A 14,585-nucleotide genomic window follows, 5' to 3' on the forward strand; every position below is an offset into this window, starting at 1 on the left:
ATAAAATCGGGTGGGACTCACTTTGCCACTGCCTTGCTTAGCATCAGTAATTCTGGATCCCAATTCTGGTCCTTATTTAATAAGTTACAATTAAATATTATCTTATCCAGTCTCTGTTCATTTGAATGAAGTTTTAATGCTTTGCTTCTTTGTTTTTATGAAAGTTACTCAGAATCCCCTTTGACAGTGAAATGGGTGGCATATAAATTTAATCAATAATAAATAAACAAACAGCATGGCCGCTGCACCAGTTCTGCAAACAGCTTTGTGGCCTTTAATGAGATGCGGCGTAACGTACTTTGAATTGTGAAGGTGCAATGAAGGTGCACCAGTTTCCTGCCTGCCCTCCACCCCGCTTCCTGGCCCTCCGAAGGACGACTTCCCCGGGCACCGTCCGGCACTGTGGCTTCTTACCTCTCTGAAAGGTCATCCTGGGCACCACTTTGCCGCCCAGGGTGGCTGCAGCCATCAGAAAGCATCCCAGGAGGCAGGGGAACCGGCCGGGTTTCATGGCTGGTTAGCAGCTGGTCGTCACCAAGAAGGCTGAAGGAGACGGAAAGGGGCCGGTTCCGATTCGGCAGCTGTTAAGAAATGGAAAAGGAGGAAGAGGGGGAGAAAACGGATGTTAGAAGTGCCCACTTGGGCAATCCAGGGCTTCCTTCTTGTCTGGAGGAGAAGTGACTGAGACAATCTGCTTGAACCATTGGGCTACGCTGGCCGGTCCCTCCTTGTGGCTTCTCTTTGAGATTCTTCGGAGAAATGAGAAAGGAGAAGACGTTGGTTCAAGTTGAGGGCAGAGGCTTGAGCAGGAGAAGGTGGCCTGGGACAACATCTGCCGAAAGGCGTCTCCGCACTCTGAAGCCAGCCTGCAAGGGGGTGATGGCGCCTTTCTCTGGGGTGGGAGGGCTCTGAGCCAACACCAGGGGATGGCGAGCTCTTCCTCAAGGGCATTCGGGGAGGGGACTACGACTGCGGATTTGCAAACCCTTCTCTGCCTTGCCAGATGGGAAACATCTGTACAAGAATCGCTGCGTTGTCTCAACAGTGTTTAACTCCACCATTTTTGGGCCAAATTGCTGGTGATACCTTTCTCTCCTTTTCAGGTCTCTGAACATCCTTGGAACAAAACTTATCGCAACCAACTGATTTTTTTTTACACCAGAAAAAAAAAAAAAGGAGAGACCAGGTCTTGTTAAAGCAACAGTGCAAAACGAGGTGAGGATTGACAAACCACTTTGGAAAAAAGTACAGTAAAAAGGAGCTCGGTCACCCCTGCCCGCAATCCCTTGAACGCCTCTGTGTGGTAGAAGCGGGGAAATTAGGAGATGGGAAGGGAGGCAGTATAAGCAAATTGGGATTTCCAATTGCAAAACTTCATTGTAGCCACGCTTCGTTTTAGGTTGGAAGGAGTGAGAATGCAAAAGAGGAGTGGGAAAATTAACTCAGCCTTTACTCAGTGTGCGGAAGTTTCCAAGGTCAGGGATGCAGGCATTCCCTACAACACCGCAGAGCTTGTCGCCTGGGAAACTATGGCCCCTTTACAACCTGTGGAATTAAACTCTGAAGTCCACAGGTCATAAAGGGGTTATAGCAGTGGTGAAATTCAATTTTTTTTTACTACCGGTTCTGTGGGCGTGGCTTGGTGGGCATGGTGTGGCTTGGTGGGTGTGGCTTGGTGGGCATGGCAGGGAAAGGATACTGCAAAATCCCCATTCCCTCCCCACTCCTGGGGGAAGGATATTGCAAAATCTCCATTCCCACCCCACTCTGGGGCCAGCCAGAGGTGGCATTTGCCGGTTCTCTGAACTACTCAAAATTTCCACTACCGGTTCTCCAGAACCTTTCAGAACCTGCTGGATTTCGCCCCTGGGCCATAATCGCCCACCCTTGGGTGTAATGCTGGGGTGTCAGACTCGCAATGACATGTTGTCGTCACATGACATATCACAACTTTTTTCCCTTTCACTAAACTGGGGGTGGGTATGGACAGCATGTGACGCATCCGGCCCACGGGCCACGAGTTTGACACCCCTGGACTAGATGACCTCTACACTCTCTTTTGACTCTTCAATGAATCCTGGCTGGATCTATGGAGAACTGCCAATTGTGGAGGAGTAAATGGGGTGGTGGTCAGAATAGCTTCCTGTGTTCCTAGGTTATGGCAACTTGTTTTCAACCCACTGTCTAGTCCAGCGATTCTCAGCCTGTGGTCCATGTCACAGGGGATCCCCGCAGTGGTGGGATTCACCAATTGTAACAACTGGTTTGCTTTGGGTACCTTCTGAAGGTCAGAAATGGGCCCATTTTCGGACTTCCAGTACTTCCAGTAGTCCCGTTTTTCACCCTCTCCAGGCTCCGGAGGCTTTCCTGGAACCTCCAGGAGGACAAAAACGGCCTCCCCCAGGCATTGAAAGCCATCCAGAGGCCAGAAACAGGCCCATTTCCGGATTTCCGGTAGGCCCGTTTTTCACCCTGCCAGAGCCTCCGTGCGCACCCTGCTCTTAGCTGGCATCCAAAACGGGCCACGTGGAGCAGGATCAGCCAGTCCTTGGAACAACCGGTTCGGCAAACCAAATTAAAATTAACATCCGGTTCGCCTGAACTGGTGTGAACTAGCTGAATCCCACCCCTGGATCCGCGAAGTCTTGAAAAAATATTAAGATTTAAATTTTGTGTTAAGTCTTGCGGGTCTGTGGCCATGATCTGTGGCCACAAAAGGTATTTAAAGGGGGTCTCTATGGTGGAGAAAAGGTCTAGTCCAATGTTTACGGAGATTCTCAGTCATCATCCAGGTCATGGTTGCCCTAAAGGTGTTTTCCCAAGTGGCAACTGGACTTTCTGATTTTTCTTGGAAAACTTTTTGCTTCTCACCCAAAAAGTTTTTTCAGTTGAAGAAGCTTCTTGGATGAGAAAAACATCTTCCAAGAAAAAAACAGAAAGTCCAGTTGCCTCTTGGGAAAGCACTTTAGGGCTGGTCAAACTCAGAAATTTTAAGATATGTGGATTTCAATTCCCAGAATTCCCCATCCAGATTCATGCTGGCTGGGGAATTCTGGGAGTTAAAGTTCATACCTCTTAGAATTGCCAAGATTGAGAAATGCTAGTTGAGTTGACTCCATCATCTGAGCTGATCTTTCATCTGGCCGTCTCCTCTTTACACTCACTTTGAGGTCCACCCAATGCAGCCCTCACATCAGTATCCCCTTGGGAGAGTCTGTATCCCCATGGGCCTTCTTTGATATCTGCCACAGACACAAAACCACACCACACCCAACTTATTTGCAATTTCACAAGTTGATTGCAGTCTGCGAGATTCTGTAGATTCTGCTAATTCATAGAGCAGAGTTTGCAAATGCTTAGAAAGGAACAAAGCAGCACACCTAACAAGGAAGTTGTGAAAAGGAAGAGGTGCTCAAGAACGCAGCAGGAAGCCCACCAGACCTAAAAAGACAGTACGAAACCACAGATGGGAAACCGCTATATTGAAGATCTATCTAGAAGACCTCCAAGGTCCCCATCCAGCTCTAGGATTCTATGAGGAAAATGGTTCACGACCACCAAAGTTATCCATCAAAACTGTGGGAATTAGAGGGGGGGAGACCTCAATAACGACACTGTTTTGAATGCCCACCACAGGTCACCTGACCAAGCGGAAGCTCTGGATGAAACCGTCACAAGCTCTTAGAGAAAGACACCAGTTTGGCAATAGGAAGCTAACATCAAAATGGGAGTCGGTTGCATCAAGAGCTTTCTGATAAACTGAGAAACAAAAAGCAGTTTTTAAAGAAAGGCGGGGGGCACTATAGATATGTGGAAATAGTCCAGGATGGAGTCAGGAAGGCTAAAGCTTAACTTGAGTTGTGGCTCACAACAAGCACAAACAACAGCAGAGAAGGCTTCCCAGGGACAGCATGTGTTGAGCAAAAGGAAAGTCAAGGAAACGCCAGTCTACTAGCAGCAGAAGAGGGCAAAATGGTGGCAGCCGGCGGGAGAAGGCAGAGCTGCATCTGTCTGGCTGCCTTAATTCAAGTTAGCCTGGCCAAAGGTGGTCACATCACAGAGAACGAAAGAGTCCTGGGAACCAGCAGCCGTAAATTTGGGGGACTCAATTGAGTTCAATGGAAGCCACAGAAGACTGGCGTCAAGCAACTTCTAAAGTTTAGAAACTTTAGCAGTTTCTAAAGGAAACCCAGGAAACTCCAGATTGGCACAAGTGATGCCAGTGCCTAGGAAAATCCGGGGTGGGGGAAGATGCTCAGTCGGCCTGGAAGCACTTAGAAAGGAAGGAAGCGCTTAGAAAGAGAGAAACCCCAGAGCCGGCCTGGGCTTGTTAAAAATAACATGTGCCACATTAATCTTGTTGCTTCCTTTGACAGTGAGTAGATTTGCAAGATGAAGGCATGTGGTGAAGATCGTCGACTTGGACTTCAGAAAGGCATTTGAGAAGGTTGACCAAGCCTCCTCCTTGCTAAGATAGAGCGAGGTGGGTGAATGGATGATGCCACTAGTGATACTTAGTGGGTTGAAGACCCATAGCCAGTACATGAACTACCCCATAGATCTCTCTGAGCACGGGCAGAAAGGGAAAGACACATCAACCCCCACCACGGAAGAATGGATGGGGAAAACGATGGAGCTAGCAGAGACAGCCACATTGACTGTTTAAGTTAGAGAAAGGAATAGATTCCCTTTTGTTTCTACTTGGAAACCGCTTCTGGATTTTGTGCTTGAGAGAGAGAAAAACAAGAAAACTCTTGACTTTGGGTTTTGCTAAGAAAGTTTGCTGTTATAGAAACGACTATGTCAAGATGGTAAACTTGCCATAGTTGTCCACCTTGCTCTAAAGGAATGATTTATTTTTGGATTTCCTCCGGCCCCCCCCGCGCCCCCCCAACCTCCCATGGACCAACACTGCCATAATTGACTGCTCTTTTATAAAGCCAACTGCATGTCATTGGTTGACCCACACAGCTTGATAGAATAGAATAGAATAGAATAGAATAGAATAGAATAGAATAGAATTTTTTATTGGCCAAGTGTGATTGGACACACAAGGAATTTGTCTTGGTGCATATGCTCTCAGTGTACATAAAAGAAAAGATACCTTCATCAAGGTATGGAATAGAATAGAGTAGAATAGAGTAGAATAGAATAGAATAGAATAGAATAGAATAGAATAGAATAGAATAGAATAGAATAGAATAGAATAGAATAGAATTTTTTATTGGCCAAGTGTGATTGGACACACAAGGAATTTGTCTTGGTGCATATGCTCTCAGTGTACATAAAAGAAAAGATACGTTCATCAAGGTACAACATTTACAACACAATTGATGGTCAATATATCAATATAAATCATAAGGATTGCCAGCAACAAGTTATAGTCATACAGTCATAAGTGGAAAGAGATTGGTGATGGGAACTATGAGAAAATTAATAGTAGTGCAGATTCAGTAAATAGTTTGACAGTGTTGAGGGAATTATTTGTTTAGCAGAGTGATGGCCTTCGGGAAAAAACTGTTCTTGTGTCTAGTTGTTCTGGTGTGCAGTGCTCTATAGCGTCGTTTTGAGGGTAGGAGTTGAAACAGTTTATGTCCAGGATGTGAGGGGTCTGTAAATATTTTCACGGCCCTCTTCTTGATTCGTGCAGTATACAGGTCCTCAATGGAAGGCAGGTTAGTAACAATTATTTTTTCTGCAGTTCTAATTATCCTCTGAAGTCTGTGTCTTTCTTGTTGGGTTGCAGAACCGAACCAGACAGTTATAGAGGTGCAAATGACAGACTCAATAATTCCTCTGTAGAATTGGATCAGCAGCTCCTTGAGCAGTTTGAGCTTACTGAGTTGGTGCAGAAAGAACAGTCTTTGTTGTCCTTTTTAATGATGTTTTTGATGTTAGCTGTCCATTGATCTCAGTCTGGCTGCCTATCTGAAATTTATGGGCATAAAAACACCCCGATTATGTCTCAGAAGTATTTCGGTTGACACTTCCTTGTTTCCTCTTTGCCCTGTGTTTGCCTTAATTCTTGCAACGGCCCCTTTTTTCCCTGCCGCAGAACAAGAAAGACACACCACAAACCAAACTCCAGAAACTGCCAAGTTTTGCTAAGCATCACACACGGCCTCTTTTCCAGCACTTTGCTGTGCCACAGCCGAGCCAGGCATCCGTTCCCTCCCCACTTGGTTGCTGCGGACACCAACCTCAGGCAGAGAGCACATGATGGGCGATAAAGCGGTCATCTCCACTTCCTGGCCTGGCTGACACATCAGCAGGAAACGACTATAGAAACCCCGCTGAAAAGTTGGCAGCTGGCGGTAAACCCCCCTGCAGACCAAGGGGGGCTCTAATTGCTCAGGCTGATTTCCAAAGAGGCACAAATGTTTGCAAGGACACTCACTGCGTTGCTTTCTCTTGCCAAAGTTTGCCCACACATGCAAAATAATTCACAACGTGCTTGCAACGGCCACACGTCTTTTGTGACCGTCATCAACTGTCAAGTTGTCAAGAGAATTCAAAAGTTCCAGAGCAGAAAATTCTATGGCTTCTGAATCTGCAGGCGGTTCTCTCCATCAAGCAAATATTTCAAGGTGGCGCAGTGGTTAGAATACAGTACTGCAGGCTACTTCTGCTGACTGCCGGATGCCAGCAGTTGGGCAATTAAATCCTGACGGGTTCAAGGTTGACTCAGCCTTCCATCTTTCCAAGGTCGGTAAAATGAGGACCCAGATTGTTGGGGGCAACAGGCTGACTCTGTAAACCGCTCAGAGAGGGCTGTAAAGCACCATGAAGCAGCATATAAGTGCTGTTGCTATTCTATATTTTGTGAATTTAGTGACAGATGGTCCTTGACTTACAACCCTTTGTATAATGACCGTTCAAAGTGGCTGGGGAAATCAGGGAGTTGAAGTTCATGCATTTGAAAGCAGCCAAGGTTGAGGAACACTGATCTGGATTGATCCCGCTTCCTCTGAGAGCTCCAGGCACCAAATCCATTTCAAACAAAGGGATCTGGAAACTAACTAGGGCCTCTGGTGGCTCAACAGGCTAATGCAGCCTGTTATTAACAGCAACTGCTTGCAATATTGCAGGTTCAAGTCCCACCAGGCCCAAGGTTGACTCAGCCTTCCATCCTTTATAAGGTAGGTAAAATGAGGACCCCAGGTTGTTGGGGGGCAATAAGTTGACTTTGTATATAGTATACAAAATGGATGAAGACTATTGCCTGACATAGTGTAAGCCGCCCTGAGTCTTTGGAGAAGGGCGGGATATAAATGCAAATAAAATAAATAAAATAAATAAAAAATAAATAAATAAAGAGTACGATGAACGGTGGTGGGAACTGGGTATATCTAGTCTAGCAAGGAGAAGGACTAGGGGTGACGTGATATCAGTCTTCCAATATCTAAGGGGCTGCCACAAGGTAGAGGGGGTCAACCTATTCTCCAGAGCACCAGAAGGCAGGAGAAGTAACCTGGATGGAAAGTTATCAAGGAGAGAAGCAACCTGGAACTAAGGAGAAACTTTCCTGATAATGAGAACAATTAATCAATGGAATAATGGCTTCCCTCCAGAAGTTGTGGGTGCTTTTATCACTGGAGGCTTTTTAAGAAGAGACTGGACAGCCACTCATCTGGAATAGTATAGAGCAGGGGTGTCAAACTCAAGGCCCAGGGGCTGCTTAGATCTGGCCTGCAGGGATGCCCTGGAAACAGCAAAGGACTGGCCTGCGGTGTCTCTGCCAGAGAAAACACCCGGCCCTCCCAAGCTCTGTTTTTGCTGGCAGAGGCTTCCAGGAGCCCGACACAGCCAAAAACAGAGTTCAGGAGCCCATTTTTGCTGGCAGAGCACTTGGGCCACCACAGGCGCACCCGACACGAGTGATGTCGAGCTGGCCACGCCCACCCTGGCCACGCCCACCCCGGAACCCTGAAGTCAAACATAACCCTGATGCGGCCCTCAATGTAATTTGAGTTTGACACCCCTGGTATAGAGTCTCCTGCCTGAGCAGGGGGTTGGACTAGAAGACCTCCAGGGCCCCTTCCAACTCTGTTATTCCACATTCTCTATTCAAATGCCCACTTCCTAGCCCTGCATTCATACCCATGAGCCATCTGCCTGTCCTGGGGCCGCCTGCTGATTCCTGGGGTCCTTCTCTCCCCTCCACCCGCACTTTAGCAAAGATTGTCCAACCCACAGACCTCGCCATCCCCAAAGTCTCTTCGGGCTGCACTGCTGATTTCCAACCCAGTGAATCGGCAATGGGTCCTTGAGCGGCTCAGATTGCTAAGACAGTCTGTTATTAATAGCAGCTGCTTGCAATTACTGCAGGCTCTAGTCCCACCAGGCCCAAGGTTGACTCAGCCTTCCATCCTTTATAAGGTAGGTAAAATGAGGACCCAGATTGTTGGGGGCAATAAAGTTGACTTTGTATATAATATACAAATGGATGAAGACTATTGCTTGACATAGTGTAAGCCGCCCTGAGTCTTCGGAGAAGGGCGGGATATAAATGCAAATAAAAAAAATAAAATGAGTTGACTGAAAAAAAAATCGCTTTGGCCTTCATTGCAGAGACGAGGGTACCTGTCCGTGAACTAGAAGGAGCCCCTCCCTGGCTGATTCCTTTCTCGGGCATGTTCCCTTGGCCTCCACCCTCCTGACCCTGCTCAAAATCCTCCTCATTAGCCAAGAAAGAGTTTTTTGCAGAGAGAGTGCATGGCAGCCCGGCTGCTTCTGCCCGCTCAGAAATCCATCTTGTGATCTCCACTTTATTGCAGCTCAAAGTTCACCCCATCAGCAGATCCAGAACAGGCAGGGGCCAGAGGCAGAAAACAGAACAACAGTCAGGAGGAAGCAGAAGGAAAAAGCTGCTTGTAGCGGAAAAATCTGGAAAAAAATGGGTGCTTTCTGGAGTTTGGTACTGCAACTCCCACGACGCCTGAGTTATATTTCTATGATGGCTGGGGCTAATGGTAGTTGGCATCTGTGATCATTAGAGCATTGTTTCTCAATTTCAGCCATTTTCAGATGTGGACTTCAACTCCCAGAATTCCCCAGCCAGCCAAGCTGGCTGCGGAATTCTGGGAGTTGAAGTCTGGGAGTTGAAATTGAAAAACATTGCTTTAAAGGCATCGGGATGTCTGTTTAAAGACACTGAACAGGGACAAAACTGAGGTACCCCAAATCTTTTTCTGAAGGGGGGGAAAAGCCCATGCCCAAAATCCCCACATCTCTTTCCAAGAACAGACAGCATAGCAGGTGTGTGTTTGTGTCTGATTTGGCATCTCTGGAGCATCCACATGGTGACAGCTAAGCACGGAGACAGGTGGAAGCCAATTTCCCCATATTTTTCCCCCATCTGTTTAGCAAACCATCACACAGATGGACCGTAATGGCAGAATCTGAGAAAAGGCGCGTAGGAAGAGGGGGCTGCAAATTAGGTTGGTGGCTGGCAGATGGTTAGGAAGAGAAGTCGAAGAAACAGATCCCTGATGCAGAAGATCGCACCTGCATTCCCTAGGAATCTGGGATCCGTTAAATGTTCCAGGTTTGCTCATGGTTCCAATTGCATTCTTCAGAAAAAGGGGAAAAAAATCGGCCTGACTGCAACTTCTTTTTGCAGGAATCAGAACAAAGCCCATTTCTGAGCAAATTCACTTTAGAGTCGCTCATCTCGGCTCCTGAAGTGTCTCTCGCTCTGTGCAGGAAGGAACGGAAAAGGCCGGGAGCCAGGGAAACCGAGGGCAAAGCTTTAAAGATTGCATCTGCATCACCGAAAGATCTCCATTTAATGATCTATTATCGATGCAAGTAGTCCTCCACTCAAGACCATTCTTTCAGCAACTCTTTGAAGAGATAATGATGCTGAAAAAAGGGACTTATGGCCCCTTACGCCATGACTATCACATCCTTTGTGCCCTAGAGAAGGATAGCCTGCGTTGACGACATTCAAGCAGCATCCCGGATCATATAACTGACCCTTGTGACCCCACTGTGGGGGCAGCTCCTGGTAAGCCAAGTTAATGGGGGAAGCTGGATTTACTTAGCGACCCTGTGATTCACTTAGAAATCATAGTGATTTGCTTCATGGCCGTTGCAAAAGTCATGAAATTGAGCGCAACTCACTTAATGGCCACCTCGCTGGTCCCAATTGTCGGTTGTATGTCGAGGACCATCCGGGTCCTACTTCTTTCTTTGCACAGTATCTTCAAGCCATCAATGGACTATTTGGGGAGGGGGGGCAGTAGGCTGCCTTTGACCACTATGTGGCCCACCGCAGACCTCATGTCAAGGGTGAAAGGAGCCGGCCGGGTTTACCATATGAAGTAAGTCAGTTGCTGTGATTGATTGAAATTCTGCTGTCCTCAGCCATGGGGATCTGGCGAAGGAGACCAAATGGGGCCGAGGTCCCTTGGCCTCCAAGGAGGAGAAACAACACCCCTAAAAGTTTGGGGAGTAGTCACAAAAATCTCAAATGGGACGTGAGAGATAGAACAAAATGTTACACTCAGAACTTGACATTTAAATCGTGTGACTGACATCATTGTCTACGTAGCAATGCTCGCTGCGTGGAAGTAAACCAGAGGAGCTCCACTCTGAGCAGAAAAGGGCAGGTAGGACTTCAAAGGTGAAAGAGGTCTGGTGGGACCACTCCCAGGATGGGAATATAGCAACTGAGGGACCCAGTTGCTCAAATGGAACAGATGCAACAGAATAAGAAAGGATCTTGGAGGCCATCAGAAAGGCAGGAGTTTGAATATACGGTATAAATACTCATTTTTGCCCAGAAATCCAAAATGAAGGTGTATGAGGGACACCATCCGGATTTAAATAAATGGAGGGACACCACGCCGTCTCTTCTCACCCACCCAGCCCAGGAGAAGACATAGTTGATGTCTTCCTAAGTCTTCTTGCAAACCTTCTTGCAAACCTTCCAATGAAGCTTTGAAGGCACAGTGACTTGAAGTCACTTTATTCTTGATCTCCTCCAGAAAAAGGCACACGAGGCTAATCTGAACAGGAAGAGGTGAGAGGAGTAAGATGGTTCTGGCATGCGGCAGGTCTGGATTTTAAGAGAAACTGAAACTGAACTTCCTTGCCTACCTTGGGCTTTCAACAAACAGGTTTACTCAACTCGGAGAAGCAACAATGAGGAGGCAGGGGAAGGGAAAGGAATTCAAGACCGATGGGAGGTGACAAAAAAGGACTTGCTAAAAAGGGAACAGCAGACAAGTGAGAAAAAACAGAGGCCGGGAGACGGGCCAAGGTCGGAGGGAGCTGCAGGAGGGATGAGGCCACCCAGGGATGCCAGGAGGATCTCTTCTCATCTCTGCTTGGAAGGAAGAGGACGGGCGTTTCTGGCTGGTCAGAGAAGAAGGCAAAATGCTGACAGGGGAACAGAGAAATAGAATTAAAAGAGACGAGGCAGAGGTGCTCCACTCTTCTTTGGGTTCAGTTTCTCCAACAAAAGTAATTCCACCAGCAGATTGTGAAACGTGGGATGAAGGACCTAACAGAAGTTTACAATTGAGAGCCAAGAAATGAATTTAAATCTCCAGGTCAGAAGGACTCCATCGTGGGGGCCTGAAGATTACCTGATCTACTCCTATATTCCCAGAGGAGAAAGCGGACTCCCCCCCCTCACCCTGCTTTCTTTTTTATCCTCCCCACTCAAGAAGACTTCACACCCAGAGACTGACTCTCTTCAGGGGGTGGGCGATTATTTATAGCTTTGGGAGTGGCATGATGTTGACTTTTTTAGCTTCTGAAATGGAGATGAGATGGTCTACCTGCTCTCGCCTTCAATTAGCTGAGGTGGGGACCCCCATCCCACCCAGGGAGGCGGAGGTCCAACGGATGCCTACATAGGGGAGGAGTGGGTTTCGTTCTTTTTCTCCCCTCTTCTCTTGCCCTGATTCCTTTCAGCAGTTTCTCCAGTCTTCCTGCATTCTCCCGATCAATCTCTCACCAAGATACAGTAGAAGAATGTCATATGGGGAGCCATGTCAATATCCACGTCAGTGGGGTTGAGTGGAGGAGCCCTCTGAGTTGCCCTAGAGTGGGGCTACCAAACCTCCTTAGATCCCTGGAGAGCAGAATAGAATAAAAGAGTTGGAAGGGACCTTGGAGGTCTTCTAGTCCAACCCCCTGCTCAAGCAGAAAACCCTAGACCAGTGATGGCTAACCTTTTTGCCTTCGCATGCCAGGACTGGGAGGGGTCGCGCGCACACATGCCCACGCCCAGAATTCTACGCGCCCTGTGCATGCTAATGCGATCCCCCCACTCCACCTCACTCATGGCACACAATAGCCCAGTGGGCCCACTAGGCCTGTTTTTCTCTCTCCCCAGGCTCCAGAGCCTTTATAGGAGCTTGGAGAGGGCGAAAACGGCGTTCCCCACGCCCCCCGAGGCCCTCCCGAGGCCGGAAACAGCCCTTTTGCCAAGTTCTGGTGAGACCAGAAGGCCCGTTTTTTGCTCTTCCCCAGGCTCCAGAGCCTTTTTAGGGTTAGGGTTAGGCTCGTGTGCCCACCAATATAGCTACGCATGCCACCTGTGGCACGCTAAGCCATAGGTTCGCCATTACGGCCTTAGACCATTTCAGACAAATGGTTATCCAATTTGCAGCTGCCCTTGTTTGAAAACCACTTGGTCTTCCCTGGATACCCGAGAAATTTTTAGAACAGGCCATAATTTGAAAGCAATGCAATCATGACCAGAAGTCAACATGGACTTTTGAAGAAGTCTTGCCCGACTTAACCTGATTTGGCTTTTTGTTTCCTTCATCAATAGCAGAACTGCCTCAGACGTAGTTTGCTTTCTGTTTTGCTAGAGAAATGATTTCAACAAAATATCCCATGACATTCTGAGTAATAAGCTATTTAATTGTGGGCTGAATCAATCATTAGGTTGCCAGCCGCCTTAAAAATGGTGCTCAAAGGGAGTCAGTCAATGGTGCCACGCCAGGCAGGATCAGAAGCACCGAGTCAGACTCCAAGCAGCTCCATCCCAGACCCCAACTCAGCAATATTTTTATCAAGGATCTGGATGAAGAGGTAGGGAAATGCTTATCAAATCTGCACATGACTAAAAGGAGGAAGTTAGTCAACTGGAAGACAAAAGTAAAATTCAAAATAATCTCAGTAGGTTGGAGGGCGGGGCAAAACAAGAGAATTAGACTTATGACTATTCATTTACTCACAGTTCAAAGTTACATTCAAAGTGCTGAAAGAAGTGACTTATGATCAATCCATGCACTTACAACCATCACAGTGTCCCTGTCATGACATGATTAAAATTCTACTATTTAGAATGGAGAAAGAAGGAAAGGAAAGGAAAGGAAAGGAAAGGAAAGAGGGAAGGGAAGGGAAGGGAAGGGAAGGGAAGGGAAGGGAAGGGAAGGGAAGGGAAGGGAAGGGAAGGGAAGGGAAGGGAAGGGAGGGGAGGAAGGGAAGGGGAAAAAGTAAAAAGTAAACAAAAGAGGAAAAAGGAAGGAAGGAAGGAAGGAAGGAAGGAAGGAAGGAAGGAAGGAAGGAAGGAAGGAAGGAAGGAAGGAAGGAGCAAAGACAATTGTGCAGAATCAAAGAAAAAAGAAAAGAAAGAAGCAACTTTTACAGCCGTTATAAGTATAAATATAAAATAAACACTTACTCCATGGTTACAACATTATTTACATTTTCCCTATAATCTATGATTTTATTCCAATCATAGAAGACCCTTTTTTCCCTTTCCTGCAAGGAGTCCGTGAGGGGCTCCAATCATCAGCCAGTGTCCTGTCACTAATTAAAAGGGTCCCTTCAGCCGCCTCCTGAACCTCCCTCACCTCCACTGCAGTTCTCTAGTTGTTGTCATGCAGTTCGCCATAATAAATAATACATGTCAAGAGAAAAATTGTACTCAAAAACACGTCAAAGCAACGTCCAAAATGCACTCCATCGGGAGACACACTCCGCAAAACCTACGCAGGTTAGGCAAAGTTACATAAAGTGGTAGGTACAAAAATACACACAGCTTCCGTGCAAAACAATTATCCGGTGAGCTTGAAAGGCTCAGAACAGAGAGACAGGGAGAAGGAGGACACAGACTCCCCCCTGAGCCAGGGATCAGGTCCCATGGGCGTATTTTCCTTTCTTTGCTTGAAGCCCCCCTTCAAAAGATCAAAAGCACCCCCACCATCCCACCACACCCACCAGGACTGTGCCACCATTCCTCCCCCAGCTGCCCGTCCGGTGCCCACAGGAGGAAGCGTTACCTTTCTGACATCGGGGGCATCTTTCTGAGTAAGCAGGGAGGGCTCCTGGTGGGGAGGGTGGGAGCTTAGACCCCCACCAGCCCTGCAGCCCACCGCAGCCCAGCTCCCTGGGCTCTGGGCCCTGAAGCCACCTGGCTGGCAGAGGCCCTGCCAGAGAGAGCAAGCTTCCACTCACTGCGCAGCAAACCTGAAAGTCCACCCAGCCTCCCCGCCGCTCTCTCCTGGGTGAAGCGAGGCAGACGGCGAGTACAGACACATCCAGGCTGTCTTGAAGCAGCCTTTCGTCTCCGCACCCCACTGGGGAGGGAGGGCTGGGCAGCCCCACGGCTCTCCCAG

General features: G+C 47.7%; 1 protein-coding gene across 8 annotated transcripts in view; it reads right to left on the reverse strand.

Moving 5' to 3' along the window:
• SEMA4A (semaphorin 4A) overlaps positions 1 to 14,585 on the reverse strand; it is a 66,201-nt gene that overhangs the window by 27,780 nt on the left and 23,836 nt on the right. For 7 of the 8 annotated variants that reach the window (XM_058160559.1, XM_058160553.1, XM_058160560.1 and 4 more), the window contains one exon: positions 415 to 581. In XM_058160559.1, coding sequence (XP_058016542.1) covers positions 415 to 511 — 97 coding nt within the window. In that variant the 5' untranslated portion in view covers positions 512 to 581. Of the gene's footprint in view, positions 1 to 414; positions 582 to 14,249; positions 14,475 to 14,585 lie in introns of those variants that run through there. The other variant, XM_058160554.1, reaches the window with a different exon arrangement.

Source organism: Ahaetulla prasina, chromosome 17 (genome assembly GCF_028640845.1).
Source record: "Ahaetulla prasina isolate Xishuangbanna chromosome 17, ASM2864084v1, whole genome shotgun sequence".
Classification (NCBI taxonomy): Eukaryota; Metazoa; Chordata; class Lepidosauria; order Squamata; family Colubridae; genus Ahaetulla; species Ahaetulla prasina.